Raw genomic sequence first — 27,846 nt, 5'->3', positions numbered from 1 at the left:
ACAAAGCCACTTTCCAATTCATGTTTTTGAAATGTTCACCTTGGTAATTTCTGTACTTACGCAACAGATACATTCTTGTTTAGTTGCAGGTTTTGGAAAAGACTAGGAAGTTATTATTTTGCAGGCTCACTTAATGCTAGTAGCTAGCAAGATCTACACCTGACTGTGATTTATCAGATCTTCCTTGATTCTCCACTTCACACTTAGCTGACTGGACTACTTCCCCCCCGTTACTGTGAATCCCCTTGGATCTCTTATGTTTCCCTTACCCATGTCCCGAAGCTCAGTTGTCTCATTTCACTTCCCTAACGTCCTTAATTCTGCTGCGTAATCCATCTGCAATGTAAATAAAAGCAGGAGAAACCTTTAACGAAAGGGCTGAGTTACCTAACGTTACACTAGTAGTACGCCCACAGTACTGCAGTCATAACCCCCCAAAGCCCCACCGCAACAGGGGCACCAGGCCCACCGCAAGGCCGGGGATGGCGCAGGGGCTTTGGCCCAGCGCTTTCAGGACAACAGGCTGTTGGAATCAGCAGCTGAGACGTGCAGATGCACGTTCACCTTTCTCCATCTTTCTGTCCACTATGTTTTCCTTGCGGGGTTTATCTCCAGCACAAGGCCTAAGAAGCCCTGTCCAGTTTGGTGTGTTTGGTGAGCAAGCGGCTGTTGCTGGCTGAGCAGACATCTTCGAACGCTGAACAAAGGCCAGAGCCGGGCTCCGGCTACACCGCGGACTCCGGCTCCTCAGGCCCGCGGCGCGGCCCACGGACGAAGCCCCCCCGGCCTCCGCAAAGGCAGCCGCTGCGAGCCTCAAAGCGATGGGGAGGAGGGCGGCAGCTCGAGGCCCCTCGGCCGCCACGAAGGAGGCAGCTCTTCCCGCCGGGCCCAGCATCAGCACCAGTTTAACGGGCGTTGCCGAGCCCCCAGCGCGGCCCGGTTGAGGCGCAACCGGCCGCGGCCTCCGGGCGCGGGGGAAGCCCCGCAGGGCAGGGCCGGCCCCCCCGCGGGCTCGCCCCGGGCAGGCGGCAGCCCGGACCCTTTTCCCTGAAACACCTGCCGGGCCCAGGCAACCGGCGCGCCTGGCAACCGGGCTGCGGGGCCGGAGGATGAAGCAGGTAGAGGCGCAGGCGGGCGGTGCGGGGCGGGGGGCGGTGGCGCGGCTCCCTCGGTCCCTCCCCGCTGACGAGCTCCCCGCCGCAGGCGCTGGTGGACGACACCGAGGATGTGTCCCTGGATTTCGGGAGCGAGGAGGAGCTGGGGCTGCGGAAAGCGAGGATCAGGTAACGGCGCGGAGAGCGGGGCGGGGCGGGCCCGGCGCGGAGGCCTCAGCTCCCGCCTGAGGTAACCGGGCCTGGGCAGCCCTAGCTGCTCCAGCGGGTCTGACGCACTGAAATACATCAAACTCCATTGAAACACCCAATTCCCATTTTTCACAGGGAGGGTGGTCAAGCGCTGAACGGGCTGCCCGGGGAGGCCGGCGGTCCCCGTCCGGGATGCGCGCACCCGCCCGCGGCCCCGCCAGGCCCCCCGCCGCGCTGCTCGGCATCGTCCTGCCCTCGGAAACCGAGGTGTTACGTGCCCGTAACATCACAAAAATTAAACCCCAACCAAACAGTATTTTTGTTAGAGCTGGAGAGAGCTCTCCTCTTCAGCAGAACAGGCTGTGCCGCAGCGCTCTGCCGTCACAGTGCATCGCGCACCCGGCTGAAGGGAAACAGCGAGTTATTTGCAATAAAACCGTCACGTTTTCCCATCGCTGGATGTGGTTTTATGAGGAATACGGTGTATCTTATCCTTGCAACTGTTACCCAAGAAAACCCAGCCGATGGATCCATCTCATCTGCCGGGTTACGCAGCCCACCCTCACGTTACCAGAGGGGTCACTGCAGCTCTGGCCACACCGAGGTCTCAGCCAGCAGAGAGTCTGTCAGTGCCTCTTGAAGAATCTCCAGTCAAAGACTGTCAAGGGAAAAGTTTTATGTCAAAAGGAATTACACATATGCATGCACTCAGCAATAATGTATAATCAGCTTTGATTTGTTTTACTTTCTTCCCTTCTGCCTTGCCTCAGTTTACTCTGGTCCATTACAATGTTAACATATCTTGTAGGTGTAATCAAAGAAAAACAAGATATGTTAAGCCTAATACAAATGCTATCAGACATGCACAAACAAGCAATCACATAGCTTTACAATACAATTACTCTGTTTTACTAGCATCTGGTGAAGCATTTCTGCCCTCTCAGTGCATCAGACTTTGCAACTACATGCTGAGTCAGCCACAACACACAATTAACATTCTCAGAGTTGCTTTGTGTCTGTGCTTTAGCAGCAGCACACATTTTAAATGAAGGTTTATATTTTGCTGCAGTCTTGGAGACCATAGCCTGAAGGATTAAACTAAACTGGGAAATACAGCTTAGGAGTGTGTCTTGAGCACGTGAGCCACAGATTCAGTCTATGGGAGCAGACTGGAGTTAGCATGAAGTGAAACCACCCAGAAATGTTTGTAGGAGGTCCACAGCACCAGCTACTTTACTCCAGAGATCTGTTCTTACTGGTTCATGCTACCTGATAATATAGACAGGCAAGGTATCAGTAAACCATACTATTAATTGATCCACTTTGTGTAGACATTTGCATCATTAGAAACTGCTCTTCTTTCTTGCCCTTGATTGTGACAATAGTAAAAGATAATCTCATGCTGAGAAATATTCTGCTATGAAATACAGAAATGAAACGCCTCACATTGTTTGCACAGAAGTTTGTTTTTCTGTTTCTGAAGAATCTTGTGCAAACAGGCCTGGAACACACCCATGTACTGCAAAATTTTGTCTTACTAGAAGGCGTAATAACATGTTCCAATCATATGTCTAACTTTATCCCAATTTCATATATCTTGAGCGTGGTTAGAATTTGCATAAGCTATGACAAGGTGAGTTCTTGTGATTCTCCAAGGTATATGCCAGTGCTCCATAAAAGCAAAAGGTACGTGGATAGTGATTAGTTAGCGGCTACTTTCATAAGAAGGTCAGGAAAAAGATAACTTAGACCATCTTTGCAGTACCAGAACATTTGGTCTGGAACAGTTACGAGCATATGATCGCTTCTTTTTCAAATAGCCAGGTAACACAAGATGATCGAGCCAGAGCGCCTGTTTGTTCAAAATGTCCGTAGATATATGTCGTAGTTCAGCCCCAACGGGGACCAGACTACGCAGTCTCTCTCTCTCACTCCCCCCACTCTCCGAGAGAACAGGAGGAGATTTGACAAACAAAAGAAAACCAGGGAAAAAAAAACAAACACGCGGGTTGAGATTGAACAAAAAGTAAATTTAACAGTAATGACAGAAGAAAACAAGAGAGTGATGGAACACAAATACAGTACAATAGCTCACAACAGATCTCCACATCCAGTCTCTTCCAAGTAGCAGGGGGCCTCCCTTCAGCACCCTCCTCACTTATATACTGAGCATGATGGCAGATGGGATGGAATAGCCCTTTGGCTAATTTGGGTAAATTAACCCCAGCTGTTAGCTAATTAGTTAACTATCCCAGCCATAGGGGCTACCAGCTTCAGTTCTCCACCCAGCTCAGGTAAATATTAACTCTATCCTGGCCAGAACCAGGACAATATATTTGAGGTATTCTTCCAGTACCTCAAGGGGGCTTATAAGAAAGGTGGGGAGAGACTGTTCAGTATGGCCTGTTGTGACAGGACAAGGGGAAATGGTTTTAAAATAGAGGAAGTTAGATTTAGATTGGATATTAGGAAAAAATTTTTTACAATGAGGGTGATAGAACACTGGCGCAGGTTGCCCAGAGAGGTGGTGGATGCCCCATCCCTGGAAACGTTCAAGGCCAGGCTGGATGAGGCCCTGAGCAACCTGATCTGGTTGGAAATGTTCCTGCTTTTTTTTTGCAGGGGGATTGGTCTGGATGGGCTTTAAAGGTCCCTTCCAACCCAAACCAGTCTATAATTCTAAGTACCAGACAGAGGTATAAAAAGCGGCATGTGGAGTGCTGCTGTGGCACATCTGGGGAGGTACTGGGAGTGATTCTCCTGTGGCTGAGTGGTATACCTTAGGGCTGACCCAGTTTGATTCCTTAATATGGGATGCAACTAAATTCATAACAGCTCATTCCTGTCCTAGCAGGCATCACGCTTGCAAACTGGCCGGAGGTTATTGTAACAGGATAAATGGTAATCGTTTAGCCTCAAGGCTCCAGTTCTACACTATAGGGATGTTTAGATGCAACAGGATAACTAAAACTTCAAGCAAGTGGGTTGCTATGCTTTCAGGAGCAAATGTATGCCAAGCAGAGCCAGTGCAGAATTTTAGTTACCTTTATGCTTTATTTGATTGGAATGCAAAAAAAAAAAAAAAGAAAAAAAAAAAGAAAAAAAAAAGTTATCAGAGTTTAAAGCCTATACTGTCTTCCATTAGTACAAGAAATCATGTTAGTTTATGCAATGATTTCCTAATGCCATCATATTTCTGGAAATTAGCTCTTAAAAAAATTATGAAGTACAATTGAATTCAATATAAATATGTTCACTTAAGAAAAGCTGTAAAGTTTTTTTTTGTTTCAAAAAGGATGCAGATGGTTTAGCTTCAGGTTTTAAAATACAATTTTATCTATCTGGGTGTCGTGGTTTTGTTTAGTGAGGGGGGGCCTAAGGTGGTAGCTTCTGTAGGAAACTGCTAGAAGTCGCTCCCCTTTGTTCAGGGGACTTGGCCGGGCCTACGGCGGACCCGCTGCTGGCCAAGGCTGAGCCGATTGGTAGCAGAATGTCTCGTGATAACGCCTCTGCGATAACGTATTTAAGAATGGGAAAACAGAAAAAAAAAAGAGAGAAGAGAAGATGTGAAGAAGCTGAGCAGGGGCAGAGGCGCAGAGGGGGAGGCACAGGCCTCATGGGCCTTGCAGGCCTCACCCTCTGGCCTCTCGCCAGGCAGCCGACTGGGCCCGACTCAGTCCAGCCCGGCTGCAAGAAGTGGAGAGGAGATGAGAAGTGAATAAGATGTAAAAAAAGATCCTGAGAGACACCTACCAGCCTGTTGTGAGGAACAGCTGCAGACGCCAAGGTCAGTTCAGAAGGAGGGGGAGGAGTAATGTGGCTCCTGGCCAAGATTCCCCTGCAGCCTGTGGTGACGACCATGGTGGAGCAGGTTGTCCCCCTGCAGCCCATGGAGGTCCACGGAGGAGCAGAGATCCACTTGGAGCCCGTGAAGGACCCCGTACCAGGGGAGGTGGATGCCTGAAGGCAGCTGTGGCCCGTGGAGGGCCCGCTGGGACAGCTGTTCTGGAGAGACTGCACCCGTGGAAGAGATGACCCACGCCGGAGCAGTTCCACGAAGGACTGTGGCCCGTGGGAGGGACCCCACGCTGGAGCAGGGGAGGAATGTGAGGAGTTCTTCCCCCAACCATGAAGCAGTGGCGTAAAACAACGCGTGATGAACTGACCACGACCCCCATTCCCTTTCCCCGCCCCGTGCCGCTCGGGAGGGGGAGGTAGTAGAGATAATGTTAAGCTTGGGAAGAGGGAGGGGTGGATGGAGGTTATCTTGTTCTCTGTCTCATTATCCTGCTGTTTGTAGTAATAAATGAATAGTTTTCCCCAAGTCGAGTCTGTTTTGCCCGTGACGGTAACTTTAAGGATTTCTCCCTGTCCTTATCTCAAACCTCGAGCCGTTTTTCCTTATATTTTCTCTCCCTGTTCTCTCAGAAGGTGGGGGGAGTGAGAGAGAGACTGCGTAGTCTGGTCCGATCGGGGCTGAACTACGACACTGGGATTAATGCCTTATTAAAAATTCTGTTCATATATGATAGGATCTATAAGTTTCATCTGATGGCTGTGAATTAAGAAAACACATTTGTTCTGTAAGTGAACAGTTTATTAACTGGATTCCATTAGTTTCAGGATTGATTTTTTTTTTTAATAAAGCATAAATAGGTGGATATTTTCTGAGATTGAGAGAGTTGTTCAAAGAATGAGGTGCAAGTTTTGATATATCTCCATATTCCTCCCTTAGGTCAAGAACCCACAAGTCTGTGCCTTTGGCTTGGCTAGCCATGTCCTTGTGAGGGGACTGATGTTCCATAGACTCAGTAAAGTGGTTAGTGCTGCAAAAAACACGAGCCTCTTGCTCACGTACTTTTTTTAGTAAGCAACCTTCAAAATTTGATATTGGAGCAGGTTCAGCATCTAAACAGTAATTCATCTCTCTGACTTCCAAAATGAAACTTAACTTCTCCAGAGTTACTTTCACATTTAAAGCACTGATGTAGTTGTAAAAGCTTGGTCCACCCCGATGCGCTTTAGGGCTGCGATCTCTGACCAGCTTGCATTGACACAGATACCACTTATGTAATGAACTCTTTCATCTTCTTGAATGAGATCAAGACCTGAAGTAGCGAGACACTATCTGTTCTTGGCATTTCACAGTATTCCCTCCGCTCCACCCACCCACCCCCTTATGGCAGAAAAAGGTCCTTTCACTAAAATATGTATTTAGTTTTAAGTCAGAAGTAGTTTTTGGAAAGTTTGCGGTTAGCATGGGCATAATCAGGAGTAAATATAAACTACAGCTGTGCATCATTCTTGCTTCTCCAGTCACGTGTGTGGGGCACAACATTGCCATTATAGAGCAGACAATTACTAGAACAGTTAAACAGCTATAGAATAACAACATTACAGTAAAGATATAAATAGAATAACTATTACATTATAATTTGATTTAAATTGTAAGTTTCTAATAAACAATTATAACTCTATATATCATATGTATCATTTTATTATACACAATAATAGAATAACAAATATAATAGTTGAACAGTTATTATGACCCAGGCCATACTACTGTTAATTGTTTACAGAGGTAGAGGAGCTTAATGAGGCAATTGATGACTTAAAAAAAAAAAAAAAATCTTACTCCGAAAATAAGTTCTATTCACTCAGCGAAGCAAAGAAGTTACTTAAATGCAATAGTTTCTAGTTAATTGTCACTTTAATTAACACAAACACAACTGAACTGAATAAGTTTTTGTACTTGGCACATTACCCTAAAAAATTCTGCTGTGCTTATTATAGCATTCGCCAGACCCCCCTATCTTGCTGTACAGGCAAGTATTCCATGCCGTATAGTTACTTCTTCCACTGAAATTCCTATTTATTTTGTTGGGGACTTTTTTTTTTTTAATGAGCAAAGCACAAATATCTAGTGAAATTAATGAACATTCATGCATGAGAACTGTTAGTCCCAAATCATACTCCCTCTCTGTAAGAGGAAGTGTTTCGTTTCAGACATTATGTATGAAAGTTCATTTTGTCTTAAGAGATGTATTTCTTCTTTTTTTTTTTTTTTAGTTACAGAGTTCCTGTTCTTGTTTTCAAAACAGTTCCAAAAGATGTAAGATCTGTCTCAATTCTTTTGTGCCTTGCGATGCTGACTTGTTTCATGAAGTGATGAGGATTTTAGGGTACACACTGTTGAAGACAACCACTAAATTCCTGCATACAGTATCAAAGAAACTGGTGAAAGGCTCTAGATTTTGCTCTGTCTTTGAGAACGTTTTGACAGAAAGAATATATTCCATCTTTTAGCTTTAGATTGAAGGTTGGCTATTGGACATACTGTTACTTTAATGAAGACATACATCAACATATGAAATAACGGCAGCTACAAACCAAAGTTCCATTATAGACTAGAAATAGTTGTGTTATACTACATTGTTTACAAATACAGTAACATTCCTTCTTGTCCCAGAACTTCCTAAGTGCTCTGTGTTGTTTTTTTTTCCTAGGCACCCACTGGCCACCTTTTTCCACCTGTTTTTCCGAGTGAGTGCCATTATTACCTACTTGTTCTGTGACTGGTTCAGCAAGAGCTTTGTTGCCTGTTTTGTCACAATTCTCCTTCTTCTGTCCCTTGACTTTTGGTCAGTTAAGGTAAGATGACCCTGAATAGTAATTACCTTTGAAAGTATTTTGTGTGCCATTAAATAAAACAAACAAACAAACAAAAAGGAAATATGTATCCTGACAAAAGTGACAAAAACATGGTAATCTGTTGATCTATCTAGCTCATTTTAATTAAGACATTTTCATATCTTAGTTACTGTTCATCGCTGTGTTGTCCGTGGCTGATGGGAGCTACTAATACAGTGAGAAAATTGCCTTGCCATAGGTAGATTTTTTTTTTAAATAACAGAAATAAAGTAATACTAGCTTTCAGTAGTGGATGCCAAAGGATGTCCAAAGCTGCAGTACTGTGCCCAGACCCAGCATGCAGGAGCTGCAGAAGGCTCCTGGGAGCCCAGCTATGGCACCACTGCCCTAATCACCTCTAAGTAGGGGAGTCAGGCCAGCCCAGAGTCCCAGGGGCTCCACATGTGGAACAAGGCTTTTATTTTGTAGAAGTGAAGCACTGGTGCATCTTCAGTACACTGAAAGCTTCTAGTATTCATCCCTGTGCAGAAATATTTTCTTAATTTGTTTGCTTGATTCTGTGCAGCTTACTTGCTTGTAATTAATCTTCCAGTTTTCAGTGTGTTTTCATTCACAGTTCTCTCTTACAGAAGAAATTTCTTTATCAAAGGCTTCTCCAACTAACTGCCCTAGAAAAGATACATCCTATAATTTCTTACCTAAATCAATGTTGTTGTGCTAATTATTATCATATTAGAAGAGGAGAACAGGCCTTTACATTTGTGGTAACTAATCCATCCTTAATGACTGTTTCTCAAGCTGGCACAGCTTTTAGACTAATTTTAGTATTTGATAAAAGAATATGATTGTCAGACATGCTTATATTTTTTAATGTTAGTTTGACAAGTGAATTATACAACTGATTAATGCAAATAATTGTTTCTGTCACTAGAACGTGACAGGAAGACTCTTGGTTGGTTTGCGCTGGTGGAACCAGATTGATGAAGATGGAAAAAGCCACTGGGTGTTTGAAGCAAAAAGGGTAAGCACATTAATAAAAGTAGGCACTGGACAAACAGAATCCATAGGAAAGCCTATAAAGCTGATACTAAGTCAAATAAAGTAACAAATAAAGCACCTTTGTAACAGTTACTTTTTATCCAGCTTCTGTAGAGGATAATGTAAGTATTCAGTTGGAAGCACACCGGATTGTCACATCCTGGAAGCATTCAGAACAAAACTGGTCTCGCAACATTGTCATCATATGCATCAGCAGAATAAATATTCATAGCATGGCTACTATCAGTATGAAACGTTTCTGGCAGTTCTATTTTAGTTTCTAGTGAGAACATCTTGTAAACACATCTTCCCACAGCTAATCCCAGCACAGAATCCTCTTCAGGGAAGATCGATGTTGAAAGCAATGCTGAATAGCATCATTTCAGTATTTTAAAAATAATGTTTTAGTCATGGAATATGGTGGGGAATACGAATCTGGATCAAAGAGCATTCTGATACTGTTAGTACTCCCCTAAACAATCTGAGCAAAAAAAGCTATTAAATGGCACTTGGCATCGCTGCCAGAGGTTTTTGCTCTCATTTGGTAGCAGTTTCTCCATAGCCGCATTCAGGCAAGAAACAACGCTTCGAGTGCTACTCACTAGGACATTCCTTTCAAGCAAATCCAGCTGTGCACGCAGCCCGTGGGAAATACTCGGAATTTGCAGGTCTGGAGTGCCCTCTAGCAGCCGTGCGGCCGTTTGCGGGGAGAACGCGGAGAGGTAGAAGTGCAGCTGGCAGAACGGGGCTGCACACCCTCGGGAGCAAACAGACATTAACATTCTTCCTGTCATCTAAGCGACACCTAAAACCAGAATATAGGCAAGCATGCCTGAAAGCAAAGAAACTAGAAGATCTTCAGAGTTTCTTAGTTCCATCTGGTCGAGACAGTAAGCAAGATATTTCTTAGCCCTCAAAAGCACTGGCACACATAAAATGACCTCCTGACCTCAAAATTACTGTAAAATGAGCAACCCTAGTTCACCTGTTACAGGTTGTTAATTCTAGCCTAGAAGTACAGGTTGACTCATCTGTATAGGCTAAGGCTTTTCAGAAATTCAGGCAAATGGTAGTTTGATTAATGTGAAAATCATAGTACCACAAGAAGAAACATGTAATTAGAGTGGATTGTATTTTTGTCATGGTTTATCCAAGAGAAATACTTTGTCATGGCCAGGTCCTGGAACACATGCAATTTTCCTGGTTTCCAGAGCCAGGCATTCCCTGCCTCCTTTGCCAGCCTTCTGACAACTTTTTAACATCTCTTCCTTTATGGGTGAATTTTCTTAGAAATATTCCCAGACGCTCACCAACAATAAGCAGCTCCTTCCTGGTGCACTGCTGATGAAACAGAGGTTCACTCTTGAAATCCTACCTTCTGCTGAGGTTTGCTGGAAGAAAAGCAGCACATACATTCCAAACATCACAACTCCCTTCTCCTGTCCTTGGGATGACTGCAGCCTTTTGTAATCTTGCTCATCAAGTTAACTAGGTCTTTTAGGTGCAGTGTTCTCAGGTGTATTGACTTTTTTCCCTCTTAAATAGTTAGTGCTGATGCAATGTCACTGTTGGGTAATTTGTCAGTGATTTGGGATACAGGTGATTAAACCCTTTTATTGACTCAGAACATCTGTCTTTTTCTGTAACTATGAAGGCATAGAACATTATTCTCTGGACCTTTCCATCATCATTGGTTTAAAGGGAACATGAAAAAATTAAAGACACTGTAATTACGGCATCTTGCAGGGCTTTCTTAGGCAAGATAGAGTAACTTAACCCTGTTTGCAAGTTGGATGCCATTGTCTGCCTCATGATGGATGAGTCTTATTTTTCATGGAGAATTCACGGCATTGAAAATGAACTAAAAGGCTTTTCAGTTTTCAGACTCAAAGAGTCCACAGGGTTTTCTTTACCACTTGTGAAGCTTGTGTTTCAGAACTTTGCAGTAGTGGTGGTTGAGTGGTGTGAGGTTTGGAGTGAGGTTTTGAATTCTGGTCTCCTAGGAAAGACCAGAATCTTCTGAACAATTATCTTTCTTTAGTTTCTCTTAAGTGTTCATGAGCCTTTCAGTACAGATAGAGACACGAGTTGTGCTGACCTGAAGAAATCTTTAACCAGAGCTTTTTGCAGCCTCCTTTGAGATGTTTTGCTCTCCCTGAAGAACACAAATAGAGCGCTGTGAAAAACAATGCTTCTTTCAGAGAGATGCCAGCAGTTGCTATAATGTCCAAACCTAGTATTACAGAAGAGGTATTTTCAAAGCCACGGTCTGAATTTATGGACTATCAGTGGACTTCATAAGCAAAATGGAATTATTAGTTTACATAATAGAAAACTAAGCTTCAAGCAAGATTTAAATTAAGCTAAGATACTGCATGGTTTTAGAAAAATTTATGGAAATGGGCACTGTTATTAGAATTCCATTGTCTGAACTGGAACCAACTGATAAATCCTATGGGGGATCTTTAAAGTTTGCTTGTTAGCACTTGCAACAGCTCATTGCAATTTCCACATTAGATACTGTAGCTTTTCTGATAATGGACTGATTTTTTTTCTCCATGCTTTTGATTTGTGAACAGGGCACATGCCATGAATCTACACTAGTGAGGTTCTCACACTAAAGTTCTGCTTGTAACAGTTTCTAATTTACAGTTCTCTAAGGCCTGGGTAAAGTTGGAATCTAATGTGAAAGTTATCTTAGTATTTCTGAAGTTTAAAAGCAATTGTCAGTGTAACAGAACCTTGACTTTAAAATACTACTGATCTGCAGTGTTAGTGGGAACTACCATTGACAAAAGGAATAATTATCTCATTTAAATGTGAACAGAGACCAGAACATTATGAAAATAAAATGCTGTCATGTAGAGCAGCAGGCAGAAAACAACTTATCTTCCTGATCAATCTTTCTTCTATCCGTATAATAAGTGAAATTTAGGTAAAGAAGTAATTTTGTCCATTTTTCCTCCTCTGCTGATCTGTTATTTATTGTGGATTTTGTTTTTGTGACTAGTAGTTTCAATGATTTTCCTTCTAGATGCCTACAACAGCCACCTCAACTGAAGCTGAAGCTCGAATCTTTTGGCTTGGTCTCATTATCTGTCCAGTCATTTGGACAGTCTTTTTCTTCAGCACCTTGTTCTCCTTGAAGCTGAAATGGCTGGTAAGTCTGCAGGTACTGAAAGATACTGGCTGAGAGATAATGTTGGTAAAGGGAGAACCCAGATCTGTTAGTCTTGCAACAGTCTTTGAACCAAATCTTCCAAAAGTACAAAAATTCCACCAATAGCTTCAAGAAATCAGGAGTTTTCTGCAGTAAATCCCTGCATTCTGGAATGGATTAGTAATTTTAGCCCCACTTCTACTAGCTAATCAGATGCCAACTCCTTCCTAACTTGAGAACCTTAAGTAGTTGGCAAAATAACAGACTTCTTTTTAACTGTAGCAATTTATTTTCCCCCAACTTATTTCAGTCAAAGGAAACTAATAGGAGAGGGGAAAAAAAATGAACCAGTGATGCTGGTTTTCAGGTTTTCACGTCTCCTTGGGACTTTAATTTACTTGCTCTTAAAAGTAAGGATTTTGGATCTCTGATACAATTCCCTTTTGAAAGAACCAGTATCACAGTGCTTAAAACCTTGATAAATTGAGCTATAACTCTGTATTTTATAATTACTGTATTTATAAGCCATCTACTCTAGAAAAAAAAAAAGAAAAACATTACACATTTGTCCAAATAGAAAAGGAAATTTACCCCATATATTGCATTATGGTAAGATATTTTTGCCTATGAAATCTTCTTGTTTTCCCCTGTGAGCATTAAGTGCTTGGGTAATCACCGCAGATCTCATTTTGTCAAGTTCCTAGCCATGTTAAATACTATTTCTTAGTTCAGTTGAAAAGATAAAAAGTGTCTTGGACAGGTGCAGCTGCATAACCAGTAATGGCCAAGATTACATTTTATTATTAAATGGAACAGGAAATTCAGCTATGGGTATGAATCAATTGCAAATCATTAACTGCTTTCTCATGCCCAAAATTACACAGCTAAACCAGCAACAGTTAAAATTAAACCAGCAGTCTTTCTCCATGGCTCCATCTTTATTTTTGAAAGCCAGATTGTCTCCTAAACTAAGAGCTGGTTGGAGAAGGAACCCTAACTAGCACTGCGGGCAGGTTGCTCAGGTGCTTGTAAAAGGCAAGTTACGCAAATAAAAATATGGTAACTTTCAGGAAACAGTTTCTGAGGTTAAGAAAAAAATTTTTGTACGTTATTTCATTAGTCAATCAGATGGGTCCTGCCTGCTGCTAAGCCTGTAATACCACAAAAGGATCTAATTGTTTCCATTGCCTGTTAATGCTAGATATTGGTTCCTATCTATCAAGACTCTTCGTAAGTTACAGAATCTTATTTGCATACAATAAGGCATTTGTCAGCTAAACAAGCCTGCAGGTTTACTACCTATCTGGATGCAAAACTTTTAGATACAGAACAGGCTTTAAAAAAGTGAAATTATTATGGCATCAGTTGAATAGATCCTTTTTTTGAGTAAGTGCTTTCAGGAAAGTAACAAAGTCTTTCAAGATACAGAATGACAAAGAAAAACTTGTACCAGCGTTTTGATAAAAAGAGGCCATTTTCTAGAAAGGAACTATTGTGTTTATGTTTGACATGATTGGATCTCTTTGACAGTCATTTGTTATTGGAAGAAGTATCACCCTCTTCTAGCATGTATGTAAATCTAAATAGTATGTATACATATATACACACACGTGTACATATTCTACACATACAGTCTATGTATAGCAGTGTATTTGTCCCAGCTGAATTTTTGTTTGTCCGCAGGCTCTTGTGATAGCTGGCATCTCCCTTCAGACTGCTAATTTATATGGCTACATCCACTGCAAATTAGGGGGACAAAAAAGCATCAGCAGAGTAACCTCAAGGTTTTTTGTCACAGCAGATGTTCCCAAGAGTAAGTAAAGTTGGTCTGTCAGCTATGGACCATGAAGTGTCACATACTGACCCGCTTCACGCTGCTGGTTTTGGCTTTTCTCAGGTCTGAGTTCCCAAAATAACTCCTGGCAGGGCCATCCTGATTCTCCAGTAAACCTCTCTTGCAAAACTCACTCAGAGGGGCTGTAGCCCATGTCGCTTTGCTCTATTTGGAAGCCTGCTGAAGCTTCACAATTAAGCTGCTTCCAGCCCCAGGAAGAACGTGCTCTACGTTAAATCCGCAGAGCGATGCCTTCTGAGGTACTATAACATCTCTGCCTAGCCACAGCTGGGAGCGCCACCCTCAGCCCTCAGGCTGCCACCAGGCTCTTCCCTGCCTTTTGTAAGATTCCTACATACTACATACTAGGTTACGCTCACACCCACGCTTCCTGTGTTCGTTCCACAGGACAAACAAGGAGAATTTCAGAAGATCGCATTGAAGAACATGGGAAGACAGGCACTAGATAATCAAATAAGGAAGAACTAAAAGGATGAGCAGTAAAAGTACTCATTTATGAAAGCTGTGCTTCATATGAAGATATGCAAGTAAAGTTCTTCTATAATTACACCTGCATGAAATAATAAGGATTTTATGTCATTGTGTTTGAGTCTTTAGATTCTGAAAGGTTTAAAACCTTTGTTACTTACTTAAAAGTTTCATCAAAAAGCAGTTTGTATAGCGACAAAAACAATGCTTGTGGTTTATACAGAGCAGACTAAGAAAAACAAAAATCTGTCAACTAACCTGAAACTGATGGATTATCTTAACCAAGAAGTAGAATGTGATCAAAAGATGACACTCGTGTTTTATTTTGGAACTCCAATAAACAAAAATCAAACTGCCTTTCCTTCTTGTACACAACACTGATTTCTCAAAGCTTCAATTCCTCAATAAAAAGAGGAATTACAATCACAGAGGGCCTCTTAGTTATTAAAGATATCTAATGTTTATTTTTTAGTGTTCGGGCTTAAGGTCGAGTAGAAGAAAGAACAAAAGTCATGTAGCACATTCACACAGTACTTGTGTGAAGCGGCCAGTTATGCAGTAACAGTTAAAATACATTAATCTTCTTCTGATACCTGTAATAAATAAAATATTGTACTTGTATTATAATTATACTAACCTCCTAAACTCTAGTAGGTTTTTATTTTAAAACTGACACCAGTTATATAAAAAAAGGAGACAATACTACACTGAATTTCATTGCAATTCATCCTAGCACAGAAGGCAGGACAAAGCCTACTGCGTGTGCACAGTAGATCTATTAGATACAACGCCTCAATGTCAGCAAAGCATATTTTATTTTCAATTTTCTGAATAAAATCTTGTATATGCATGTCCTCAAGCACCACCTCCACATTCAGGTTATTAGTGCCATGACACCAGATGCAGGTTGTGCCTATGTAACACAGCTGAAGATTCATTTTTATAGCTTTCTAGCAAGCTTTGAGACCACCTGTGAACTGCAAGAACCTCAAACTATGGAAAAAAAAACTAAGGCAAGAACATTTATATTAAGTGTTTATTTGCAATATAAAAAAGAATACATTCCTTCTATTAAATCAAGGCATAAGTTACTTTTCTATAATTAAACATGAACTACATTTTTACTTCATTCATAGATTAGATAGTCTTTTCTTCTTGAAAGTGGTGTTCATCACAGTATTCCTGAATTCCTGCAAAGGCAGGGAAAAAGTAATATAAATAATATTTCAGTTGCACACCGGGAGTTAATTATTGCTGCATCACTCTGTCCCCTACTCTACAACTATCACAAGTTGGGGCTTTAGTACAGTGAAAATGGTTTTAGGAATTTCCCGCCTGTTTGTACTTTCAAACTGCACATCACCAGCTCTTCAGGTAGCTTTTGTATATGGGTTCTTGTGCAGTTACAATTAGAAGTGGAGGCAGCAATTAGACAGCTGTATCACACTCAGCTATGGCGAGCAACCTCAACAGGCCTGCTTGAGAATCTTAGCGCTTTTCTGTGCGAGCAAGTACACACACACACCTTTTCTGAAAATTAGTGACTGAAGCCAAACACTGAAACTAGTTATTAAATACGATTTTGTTATTGCTTTAAAAGCCTGTCATAACTGATGCCCAGAAAAAGTGAACATAGTATTTGCATCTGTTACTTTAATAACTGCTATGCACATCTATTTTTTTTTTTTTGTTATTTGTGGCAGAATAACATAATTCTGTTTAGCACCTTTATAGATTGCAGAAGTGCTGAGAACTGAGAGGATTCATTTGCACAATGATTTTCAGACTTACTTTGAATGATATTCCTGTAAGATGACGTAGCTGGAGACTCAGGGGCTTCTGACAAGAAAGACTGGCCTTTATCACAACTCTTTGCTTGAAGGACAGGGAAAAACAAGAAAGCAAAGCAAAGGGAAAAGATGAACTTTTCTTTATTTTACCCTTTATCCCGCTACCAGTTATACCCTTCCCAAAAGCCACTTGCATCTACTCCTTTTCAGAAGTCCTTATCTCAGTAATAGCTAGAAAACTACAGCTTGCAGTTTTAAAAAGGAGTACTATTAGCAGAAACCTTCAGTCATTATTTTGGAAGTTCCGACCTGGTCCTTGACGTCATTAAATCAAGTATTAATTGCTAATAGCTAGTGGGCAACGAACCAAGGCTTCGCTCTATCCACAACAGAATCTGCACGGTGCCAGTAACAGTGGAGTTAAAGCATTAGTTTTAATGCTTAACATCTACAAGATATTATTCTTCCTAGTGGTTATAATTTTATTCAGTCTGCACCTCCAGGTGATTACACCAAAGAGAAAGACATGTGATACATCAAATATCATTATACAGATGAAAACATGCATAATCTAATCTTAATCAAGATTAAGCTTCAATTATCCTAGCACTTTCCTCTTTTCACACCATGCTATGCCACAGTTCCAGTAACTTTTGATTCAAAGAAATGTTCTATCTAAAAGTGGATATTTACCTAAGAGACAAAATGCTTAATATTAACATTTATCAGTGTCCAGGTCAAGGTTTTCCAGTAATAACCTCAGAATAGGAGGAAAAAAATTGTTTTAAACATAGTACAATACAGTAACTTTACCAATTTGAGGATCTAGAGGCACTTTACCCAGGAGGGAAACATTTAAGTTCTGGCACATCTTCTCTGCCCCTCCAGTAGTCGGGGGAAAGATCTGAGATTCATTCTGGACAACATGAAAATCAGAGTTAAAATACTGCAATTCTGAGAACCAGGCATTTTTGGAGCAATGCTTTATATACAAAGAACACAAAGATAAAAAATGCTGTAAGATGCAGCTAGCCTTACCTTACACTTTGGACATACAAAGCCACTCATATTTTCCACAACACCTATGACTGGCAGTTTCACTTTATGGCAGAAGTTGATCTCCTTGCGAACATCCTGAAGCGATACCTCCTACAAATATTAGGACACACGGCTATTTTGAAAGCAATGTTTTAATGATGAACCCATTAAGTTACATCCTTAGACCTATTTTAAAGAAAGCACATGATAAATTATTACTGTACTCTCTACTTGGCAGAATGTAAACCTGTGTTACGTGCTCTAGCAGCAATGCTATGAGTAGCAACAGAAGGGACAGAGCAGTTCTAGCCTGCTGAATATGGTTCTGTTTTGAAACCTGACGTGGCTCTAGTAAAGATTCAGCCACACTTATGTTTTATCTCCTAAATTAATCTCATATCTTTAGTTCTTTAAATCTAACTTTTTCACATTTTCAGTTTACAGAAAAACCCTTGGCATTCTCAACAGAGCAGACAAGGACAGGACAGGCTTACGCTTGTTATCTCTTTTCAAATTAAACTGGAAACAGCTTCCCCAGAGACTTTTTGCACATATGCCTGACCTCACTCAGTTCTTCTGTTCCTGTTCCCTTCTCCTTCCCTCACCACCTATCTGATCTCACCCTCACCATTTCACGTCCTTTACATTTTATGCTTTCTGCTTTTGCAGAAACGTGAAGTGTCTTCTACTAGTTGAATCTCCTGGTCTTTTTCAAATCAGGCATTAAAACCCACATTTGAATTTGACGTATTTTGAATTTCAGCTCTCCAGGGGCTGATTTTTCTTTTAAAAATGCACATCACAGAAGTTGCCTACTGGAGGCAACAGACTACTTCATGTAGTGTCAGACAGTGCGCATCTTACCACTTAAAAAAATAAACTTCTTACTGACTTCTAAACATTAAGCCATCGGTGAGTAAATTACAAATGCGCAACGATGCGAACTCTGATCTTGAAAAAGGAAGTGAAATACAGCATGTCCCTTCACCAGACAGCTTTGGAGTGTGAACCCTTCAGTGCTTTAGTGACCCACTCAGATCTCCTACTCCACTGAGACACTCGTCTAACTCAAACCAGCCAGCTGTAGGCACAAAACAAGAAAGTGAACCCCCTTCGCTTCGGTACAGTCATTTCTCTGGAGTTAAACAGAGACTCTAAACCAAGGATTGGCTTTAACTGCCACAATGCTTCTATTGATGGAATTTAAGGTCTCATACCTGAGGGGTAGTGATTATAACAGCACCATCTATGTGCGCTGCGCTGAGATACTGCACGATAGATAAATGTTCATCTGATGTTCCTGGAGGTGTGTCTACAATCAGGTAGTCAATGTCACCCCAGTCCACGTCACGAAGAAATTGTTTGATCAGCCCTAAAAGAAAGTGTAAGAATGTGGAAGAGAGGAAAAAATATCTCCCTATATTTCAAATTTTAGGGTCTACTTCAGATTTTATAGTCTAGGTACACAGATTCTTCTGACTGATCAACTTAGGTACAGAAATATTTATTTTGCTAAGGCTTGAAAGAAAAAAAAAATGACAGTATTTGACTTTCTAAATTTATCAAATGAATATGTTCAACTATAGAAAATAAGTTACAAGTCACTAATTTTTTACCAATTAAACAAGCTCATGATACTGCATCTTTCAAATCTGTCAACTGCTGTTGAAAGCGCTTGATACATACCATTTTTCTTTGGTCCTCTCCAGATGACAGCATCATCAGGACTGCTAAGCAAGAACCCCACAGACATGACACCTAAATTTTCTTCAACATACTAAAAGAGAAGTAGAGAAACTCAGTAGAGCATACAGAACAGTAAAGAAAGAGCAGAAAAATAAACTCTGAAACCAGATTTTATAGAAAAAGCAGTTGGGAGAGGGGAAAGACATTAAGAAAATAAAGGCGGAAAACCTTATGCTGCTCTTTTATCGAAGGACATTGAGAACTGCAATTTTTGCGCTACATTCACCAACTACATTCACAGACTGAAAAAAAATCCAGCTGTACTAAGATTTACAATAGTTTATGGAATCACTGGAGACAGGATGAAAGCAGCTTTAACTCTCAGCATCAAGCTGTCTTTTTAGCAGTGTACACACTAAAGGTGATATTCAGACAATCAACGCTCCTGCAAAACTCTCCCTGGATTTTCTAAAGATTAATGAGGTTTTTCTTGGGTGTAAGACATTTTTGTCCATCATTGAAAAGCTGACACACTGACAGCTACACGATAACCAAAAATAATGAAATAAAGTAATTTATATTTATTACCCATAGTATAACAGGAAAGCTGGTAAACAAGAGATACTTCAAATAATAAAACTATTTTAGAAATGTAGCATTACGATGATTAACAAAATAAATTTAACACTCTGATCTATATAGCCTATACCCAGATTCTACAGAATCTGAATATTTAGGTAATTAGAAAAAGAATTAATAGAAGTACCCCCTGCTTCCCCCTCACTCGTTTTTCACCTTAGAAAACACTGCCCAACCCAAACAAACCCAATAAACTTTCTGGTTACATGAGCTTACCACTGGAGACCATCCAGATCCACTCTGATGAACCTGAAAATTGAAGTGACGCATAAAGTTACATTAGAAATGAATACAAAGGTTTCACAGAACATGAATGTTATGTCAAAACCAGGTAAACAGACATCCTGCCTACAGGTACAATAGTGCTTTACTGGAGCAGCTCAGTTAAAAACTGCAGAAGGGCCAGATCTCCATTAATAAATGAATAAGAACCATTCAATCCTTTTGCAGAAAATTTACCTGTGACTTTATGTATTTCTACAAAATATTCTGGGGCTGATAAAAGCATCATGCTAACATTACTTAATTTTTAAGTAGTCAAGAATATGTGGCTGATATGCAGAAGCTAGTTTGCAGAACTGGTCATCCTGAAAGCAGAGAACTCTTCTACAAACTAAATTACCCTGAACTTCTCCATCTCACCTTCCTTATTTCCCTACCCGTTGCCACACACATTTCCCGACAAACAGTCCTTTTAGAAGCTTTAAGTCCATAAAACCCTAACACATTAATGAAAACTTAAACAGGAGTCCTTTAAATAACGTTTGGGCTTTCACCTACCTGTTCTCCTTCTAGCCCCATCACTTTAGGGATTGACGGCCCACAAATATCTATGTCCAGCAGAGCAACCTGAAAAACAGACCAACCGACCCGCCCCGCTGCAAACGAGCTGGCACGGGACTGCTTCCCAAGTCCCAATCACGCAACGAGAACGCTGCCGCGCACTCAACGCGGGGAATAAGCGCAAATCCTTCAGGAGAAGGGGACCGCGATCAGCGCGGCCACCCCGCTGCCTGGTTCCCGGGCCGTGCCGCAGGGCAGGAGCCCGGGGACACTGCCCGCCAGCGCCCGGCTCCCCCCCGCCCCGCGCAGCCCGGCCCACCTGCTTCGCCTCGTCCGCCGCCAGCCCCTGCGCCAGGAGGGCGCTGAAGGTGCTCTTGCCAACGCCGCCCTTCCCGGAGAGCACCAGCACCGTGTGCTTCACCGACCGCAGCCGCTCCCGCAGCTCCGCCGCCTCCGCTGCAGGACGGCACGGCCGCGGTCAGGCCCCGTCCCCACAAGCCCCACACGCCCCACCCCAACCCCGCGCCCGCTTCCCCCTCTGGCGAGGCCTCGCTCACCCGGGTCCGGGGCGGCGGCGCCGCCAGCGCAGATCCTCTGGTTGGGGCATCCCTGGCAGGCGGCGGCCCTGCCCGCCTGCGCGCTGCTGGTCCCCGGGCAGTCTGCAACGGACAGCGAGAGCTGGAGCGCGAGTGCCAGCGGCGCCCTGCCCTGCCCTGCCCTGCCCTGCCCGCCCCGCACGGCCGCACCGCGCCCCTCACCCTCCGGGCGCAGTCCGCCCGCCGCGTCGGCCATGACCCCCGCCGCTGCGTCACCTCCGCCGAGCGCGACAGGGGCGGGGAAGGGGGCTGCTTGCCGCCCGCGCATGCGCAGGCGATACCCGCTGCCGCTAGGGGGCGCTCCGCGGCGGGGCCGGCGGCCGATCCGCGGCGGGAGAGGCGGGGGGCGGAGCGCGGCGGGGGGCGGAGCGCGGCGGGGGGCGGAGCGCGGCGGGGGGCGGAGCGCGGCGGGGGGCGGAGCGCGGCGGGGGGCGGAGCGCGGCGGGGGGCGGAGCGCGGCGGGGGGCGGAGCGCGGCGGGGGGCGGAGCGCGGCGGGGGGCGGAGCGCGGCGGGGGGCGGAGCGCGGCGGGGGGCGGAGCGCGGCGGGGGGCGGAGCGCGGCGGGGGGCGGAGCGCGGCGGGGGGCGGAGCGCGGCGGGGGGCGGAGCGCGGCGGGGGGCGGAGCGCGGCGGGGGGCGGAGCGCGGCGGGGGGCGGAGCGCGGCGGGGGGCGCCCAGCACTGGGCCTCACCGGCGCCCGGCCCATGTACCCTCCTCCCGGAAGGGCCCGAGCACGAGGGCCGGAGGGGTCTGCTCGGCTCAGAGCCGTGCAGGGCGGCCCTCACGCGGGCGGCGTCCCGCAGCTGTGAGCAGCGGCCAGCCCGGCCGCACCCACCCGCGGGATCGGCACGGAGTTCCGGCAGAGGAGCGAACGGAGATCATCGGTGACGGCAGCGTGCGTTTGGGGCTACACTGGAATTTCTCCACTAGACCTGCCTTAGACAGAATTGACAGTAGTGCCAAACTTTTGTGGTTCAGAAGCTTTATACCTAGACTATGTACAATGCAGTACAATCAGAATATGCTGTTGCTGTATTTCATAGCACTTTGAACACATTAATTTCTGTACCTCACTGGTAGACAGTTTCTAAATAGAAATGAGCACTCACGGAACCCTGTTTAGTCTTATGAGGAGGAAAATGTTTTTTCCAGGACGTTTGTTAATCTTCCCACCTTCCCTTCATTTCCCATTACCCATGTATAAAGTTCTCACCCTACTGTGATAACGAGAACAGTGCATAGTCCCAGCCACTGCAGAGGCAGCAATGGCCATCTGACCGGCTGCTACACCAGTAAAACTCTGGTTTTCAGAATAAGGCATTGAACAGTGTAACCGCTTTGCTTTGGAAAATACGTACAATGCACTCCCACCCTTTAGAGAAGTTACTATATAAGGCGTGGTAGAATTTTGAAAAGTACCAACACATCCTGGTGTTAAATCTGTGGGTTTTTTTCAGAGAAAAATACTGCAAAGTTATCTTTTTATGAACACACTCTACTTCAACAACTGCAAGCTTTTTAGAAAGAATACTCTGTGTAAAAAAAACCAAACAAACAAACCACCAAACCCACAAAAACTTCTGAATAACTGTCCACCTACAAAAAAAACCTAGAAAAAAATATTTTAAAAAGTCTAGTTAAAGTACTTGAGGAGTTTGGCCTCTGTTTTTCGGCCATTAATATATAGGCTATTGCCCATTTTCCATTTCAAGTATATTTACCTCAGGGAAACGCTCATCACCACTTGGTATTGTACAACTTCTGTACTTACTGCTCTGTAATTATCTTCTATGGGAAACTAATGAAAAAAAAAAGTTACATGGAAGTGGATCCAAATGTTTAAGTAAATTGGAATGTCTGGGGTGGGAGGAACTGGCCAGTAAGACGTATCTGAGAAATTTGTACTGTACCTTTCCTATGAAAAACTTGGCTCTGTTTTAGCCCTCAGCTCAGCACAGCACTTTAGGTCTGTGCTTCCTTCCAAACATACGGATTAGATTCACCGATGTCAGCAGGGCTTTCCACAGTTTAAACTGAGGTCCGTATTCAAATATTTTTCTTTTGGGGACAACAGATCACTTTCCTGTTCCTGAGGTTATATAGTACATTCCCCACAAAAAGCACCAAAAAGGAAAAGTAAATATTTTCCTCAGCAGCTCCATCCTCCAAGCCAGCAAGGGCTCTTAATGCAAGGGTATCTAGGCAAAAAATAAGTTTTATATAGTGTTTGAGTCATGCTGAACTCCGTGATGAACTCTGCCAGCTCTCTTGCAATCTCTCACGCTCAGGAATAACTTTACCCTCCTGGGCAGCTGCTGAGAATGAGCTCCATCAGTTACTGCGAGAGGAAAGTTGTGTGTGTGTGAGGATTTGCAGTTTATACATCCCAGTCTGGTGCCTGTCCACTGTGTGTGGATCCACTGTGTGCACCTCACCTCCCTACAGTTAGCACTTACATTTGTATAGATTTTAAACATCATGAGAAGATAAATTTAGCTTACAACAACTATTTGTAAAAATTGCTTTGACTTTTTTTTTAGCTGGGGTGTAATGTCATGCTAGCCTTCTGAGACAAGAAACACTGCAATGTAATGCACACAAATACATACATATTTCATTTCCCCAAGTTGAAAAAAGATTAACAAGCTGTTTCATAGTTACATATCTGGAGAAGAAGAAACAATGGCAGTTGTCTTGCATTCAAACTAGAAGAAATATATACTGATTAATGAAATGCAATGCTTAATTACAAATAATTAATGTTCAAAATTCTTGGCACAGAAGATGGGTCACAATGCAATCTGAGAGCACTGGATTTCAGAAACAGTTTTTTTTTTTTGCCAGACAGGCCATAAAGCTGAAAGGAAAAATTTAAAAAGTATGTACTCTGAGAAGTTACTCAACATTTAAAACTGGAGAAAAAAACACAATCAGAGGGAGGTCTCTCCATCTTTTATTCTGTTTATGGAAGATTAATACAGTCTAGGGGAAGAGCAAAGCTCAAGATACTTACAGGGGTTTTTTTGTCCATTTGAACCAAACCATCTGCAGAGATCACTACACAATTGTAAGAGATGATTCCCAGGGTCTGCGTTTAGGTTCAGAAGGCTTGTCTCCACTGCTGCATTTCCCTGCAGCCACTACCTCATATACATGAACCACTCTGAAGTAGAAGTTTTATTTTATTTATTTTATTTTGCTCAAGGTAGGCTTAGTGACCCTTTGGCAAATCCCTCTGCACTACAACCAAATAGTCTCACATCATCTCTAGACCTCCAGGTCCCAACACGCACAGTGCTGCTCTGTGCGGGAAAGCACTGCTTTTTTTTTCCGGGGAAAAATGTGTCCTAAGACAGGAGACAGGAATGGAGGTTCCCCAGAGTGCCAGGACCAGGTGGATTTCAGACTGCTGGCAAGATGGAAAAACCCGTGGAGCTCTGCGATGCCGCCGCGGTGTCACAAGGTGCAGCCCCAAGAAGGGTGGCAGAGGCCCTGGGGCTGCTCAGGGTGGCTGCAGATGCTGTAAGAAATGTATGAGAAGTATGACTTTTACTGTTATCATCGAGACTGACCTTGGTGAAACATCACCCTCAGTAAGAAGGAAGCTTAGCCACCACGGGCTTTATATATAAAAGTCAACAAAGGGACTTACCAAGACATTTCTACGCCCTGTTTTCCTTCCTTTCTGCTTGAGGCTCCAGGAGGCTAAATCTCCCTCAGGCACTGGCTGGTCAGCTCAGCGCACTGCAGGAGTGCAGACGGCCCTCTAAGCTGGAATATCCCGGTATTCTCATCTAGCTGTGAATTTTCTGCTGACACTTGGTAAAAGTAATATTTTTCACTTAGAATGGCATAGCATTTGTGTTACATTTTGAAGTTGTCCAGAATCTTAAAGGCAAATTAATTGCAACAGAAAAAGCCACAGTAATGTAAGAGTCAATGAATGATGCTAGCAAAAACTCAAAACATGTAAAAACTGGAGTCAAGTTCTCTCATTGTATTACTTATTTATTTTAGGCTGAGTGGAACTTGGCTTTGAATTTCCTTGATTAATATTTATAGTTTCGAAGAATAGTACAATATACTTCCTTAAGGAGCCTGCTTCTGAAATCAAATATATTTTCAACCTACTCCACTATTAGCAAAGTATTTGTATGGTTCTACAAAGTGTAAAATCCTTCAGTAAAATTAGGGACACCAAAATTATAGCTTAGTTGTGCCTGTGTTGTGTTGCTGTTTGGCACATTGGAGTGAAGTTCAAAGGGAGTTATATTTTTTCCTAAATTACAAAACTAAATTTAAAGGATAATTATTATTGACAAAAGAAACAAGAATCTAAGCACATCATAAGTTATGAGGTGAGTTATGGAATGGCCTTCAATTATTTTTATGTATATTTATATATGTTTTTGTTATGGGAGACTTCGGGATTTATTTTCTTTGACGTTACACAAATATCCTAGTAAATGCAAATTATAGTTAAGTCATCATTTAATTAAGTAAAACTATTCTGAATACAGTGTTCTGTAACTACACAGAGCTGTTACAAATTTTAAAAGTCATGTTTATATGACATGACATGATTCTCAAAAGAAACAGCTCAAGTACTTGCAAGACAGATAAAATTGTACAGTCCTTCCTTAATACATTATAGGACAAAAAGACAGAAGCAGATTTTCTATGGCACGCAGGACTCCCATGAGTCAGGTTAGATGCATTTCTACAGTTCACCTCACTACTGTAACGTATCGGGTGTATGATCAGATAAAAGCTAAGTTCATATTTGGGTGGCACGAACACTGCCTCGCTCTTTAGGCTGGCATTTCTGATTACCTTTGATGCAGTTCTGTCACCACAGCAGGCAGACCGATAGGAATGCCAATTGACAAGAACATCATGGGAACAGCAGTATTTGCAAAAAACGTCATTATGTTTGCTGTCTCCCTGATGTACTGGAAAGCAAGACCTGGATTATTTCTTTATCCACACTACTCCCATTCTAGCCGAAGATCTGCCAGGCCTTCCCCTACACTTTTGGAAGAGCCGGAGGAGATTAAGTTAATCCAAAAATTCCTTGCGTGTAAGAAAGCAGAGATGGAGCAACATATTGCCCTCCTTGTGATCAAGATGAGCAAAAATATTTAAGCCGATTTTCCAGTGATGTACAATTTGAATTATGCTAAGTGAATTTGTCTTCCAAATCAGGAGAGATAGGAAACCACAACTCTGCTCTGCCCTTTTTTGTCTCATTTACAGATTTGCTAGCACGAATGTTATCACTGAAAACCTTCTCCCTTTTGCTCGGAGGCTTTCCTTCATGGCACACAACAACTGCCTGTTGTTTTTCACCCTTGTGGTTGTCTGGCACCAAAATGACAAACATTATTAAATGCAATGAGTTAAATACAGTTCTTTGGGAAATACTCGCTAGAGGCTAGAAGGGATGAATGGTACAGCAGCTCCCTCTAGCTAAATTACAGCACCAAGCATTGTAAAGCTACTGTAAATGCCAACAAACTATAAAATGAAGCATTGTAGGAAGCTAATGAAAGCAATTAACTATTTAGCACAACAACATTGAAGGTGGTTCAGATTAAGGTAATTCTTTCCTCTTCACAGCATCAGAGATGCACAGCATGCCCCTGTGCAGTTTTTTTCTGACAAAAAAATCAGCCCATTTTATGATGAGAAGTGCTTTAACCTGAGGAACACCGCAGACAGCATCAACTTTTACCATGGAGTGGAGAAAGCAGATAGGACGCGAGTATGAGTGGCTGTTGAACCCTTCTCTTTCCCTGCTGTAAGACCGACCCTGATTACAGCACAAGTGGCAACCTCATTTCCGAGAAGTGATACAGAAAGTGGCTTTTCTCTCTGTATGACCCTGTCTTTCCTTGGTGTGGAACCCTCCATCACCCTCAGCTATTCCCTGCCTCCTGACAGCTGCCGTTGCTGGAGGCCAGGCAGCGGCTGGCAGCCTGCAGCACCCCAGCAGTGATGTGCAGCGAGCTGTGTTTCTCAGCTGGGACCACCTTTCACAACTGCGTTGCAGCTGACTCCTTGCCCTCAAACTCACTTCTGCAGATGTCTCTCTTTGATTTTCATTTATACTGTTCTGCGGCCTTCAGGTTTCAAAATGACATCCAGTCAAATTAAAATTCAGCTAAGGTGTGCAGTTAAGGGCAATGTGGTAAAAGACATGCAGGTGTACACCAAGGACTATATGGATTTTCTGGTAAAATAGCTTGGGTTGCTTGGAAATCAGGCCATCAAGCTATACGGATATGTGTTCAACAGGATGTCATAGCTTTAGCATTACAGATGGAACTCAAATACAGTTGTACACAGTTTTAAAACTGTTTATTAGTAGTGGCCTCATCAAGACCTGCATCCAATCCAAAAGCAACAGCAGAAGAAATGCAGTGTGCAATAGAGGGCAGTGTTTTTGTGCTAATGACTTGCTAGCTCCCTTATTGCTCTTTAACGTAGTAGTATCTGAATGGTGAATGTACTTCACAATCTCAAATGATAACGACTCTGTCTTGTTGGAAATAAAATAAAAAATAAATAAAAAGAGTGCTATTTGTTTACTTATGTTCTGCTTTTCATTAAAAGATCACCTCATTCACTGCTGAAATGAGGGCATATCTGAAGGAAACTTGGCAGGCTTTCTGCTGACTCTAGTACCACCACCTACTTTTAGGATTAGCAGTGAACAAAATTATTCTTGTCAGCTCTAGTAAAAAAAAGCAGATTCACGCAGATAAGTTTTACAGCCCTTCTACTTTCTCACCAACCATTATCCAAAAAAATGCCATTTCTCATTAACATTTTCCTGA

At 42.9% G+C, this 27,846-nt stretch overlaps 2 protein-coding genes across 3 annotated transcripts; one reads left to right on the top strand and one right to left on the bottom strand.

The window, feature by feature from the left end:
* The first annotated feature begins 965 nt into the window (after nt 1-965).
* TVP23A (trans-golgi network vesicle protein 23 homolog A) lies at nt 966-14,833 on the top strand. Of its 2 annotated transcripts, XM_086759886.1 has the most exons (7): nt 966-1,118; nt 1,204-1,283; nt 7,811-7,955; nt 8,887-8,976; nt 12,028-12,153; nt 13,837-13,966; nt 14,396-14,833. In XM_086759886.1, the coding sequence occupies exons 1-7, from the start codon at nt 1,110-1,112 to the stop codon at nt 14,455-14,457; spliced, it is 642 nt and encodes a 213-aa protein (XP_086616012.1). In that variant the 5' UTR covers nt 966-1,109; the 3' UTR covers nt 14,458-14,833. The 2 variants fall into 2 exon arrangements, with proteins under 2 accessions (XP_086616012.1, XP_086616013.1); XM_086759887.1 differs by lacking the exon at nt 13,837-13,966.
* A 665-nt stretch (nt 14,834-15,498) lies between these two features.
* NUBP1 (NUBP iron-sulfur cluster assembly factor 1, cytosolic) lies at nt 15,499-21,224 on the bottom strand. The gene is made up of 11 exons (XM_086759885.1): nt 21,171-21,224; nt 20,970-21,071; nt 20,732-20,868; nt 20,410-20,478; nt 19,846-19,878; nt 18,991-19,081; nt 18,522-18,676; nt 17,305-17,415; nt 17,080-17,182; nt 16,268-16,351; nt 15,499-15,666 (listed from the first exon to the last, which is right to left on the bottom strand). Exons 1-11 carry the CDS (start codon nt 21,202-21,204, stop codon nt 15,614-15,616), a joined length of 972 nt encoding a protein of 323 aa, XP_086616011.1. The 5' UTR covers nt 21,205-21,224; the 3' UTR covers nt 15,499-15,613.
* Nucleotides 21,225-27,846: the final 6,622 nt, after the last annotated feature.

Source organism: Chlamydotis macqueenii, chromosome 15 (genome assembly GCF_036417535.1).
Source record: "Chlamydotis macqueenii isolate bChlMac1 chromosome 15, bChlMac1.mat, whole genome shotgun sequence".
Lineage (NCBI taxonomy): Eukaryota > Metazoa > Chordata > Aves > Otidiformes > Otididae > Chlamydotis > Chlamydotis macqueenii.
This window is presented reverse-complemented; position numbering and strand designations above follow the sequence as displayed.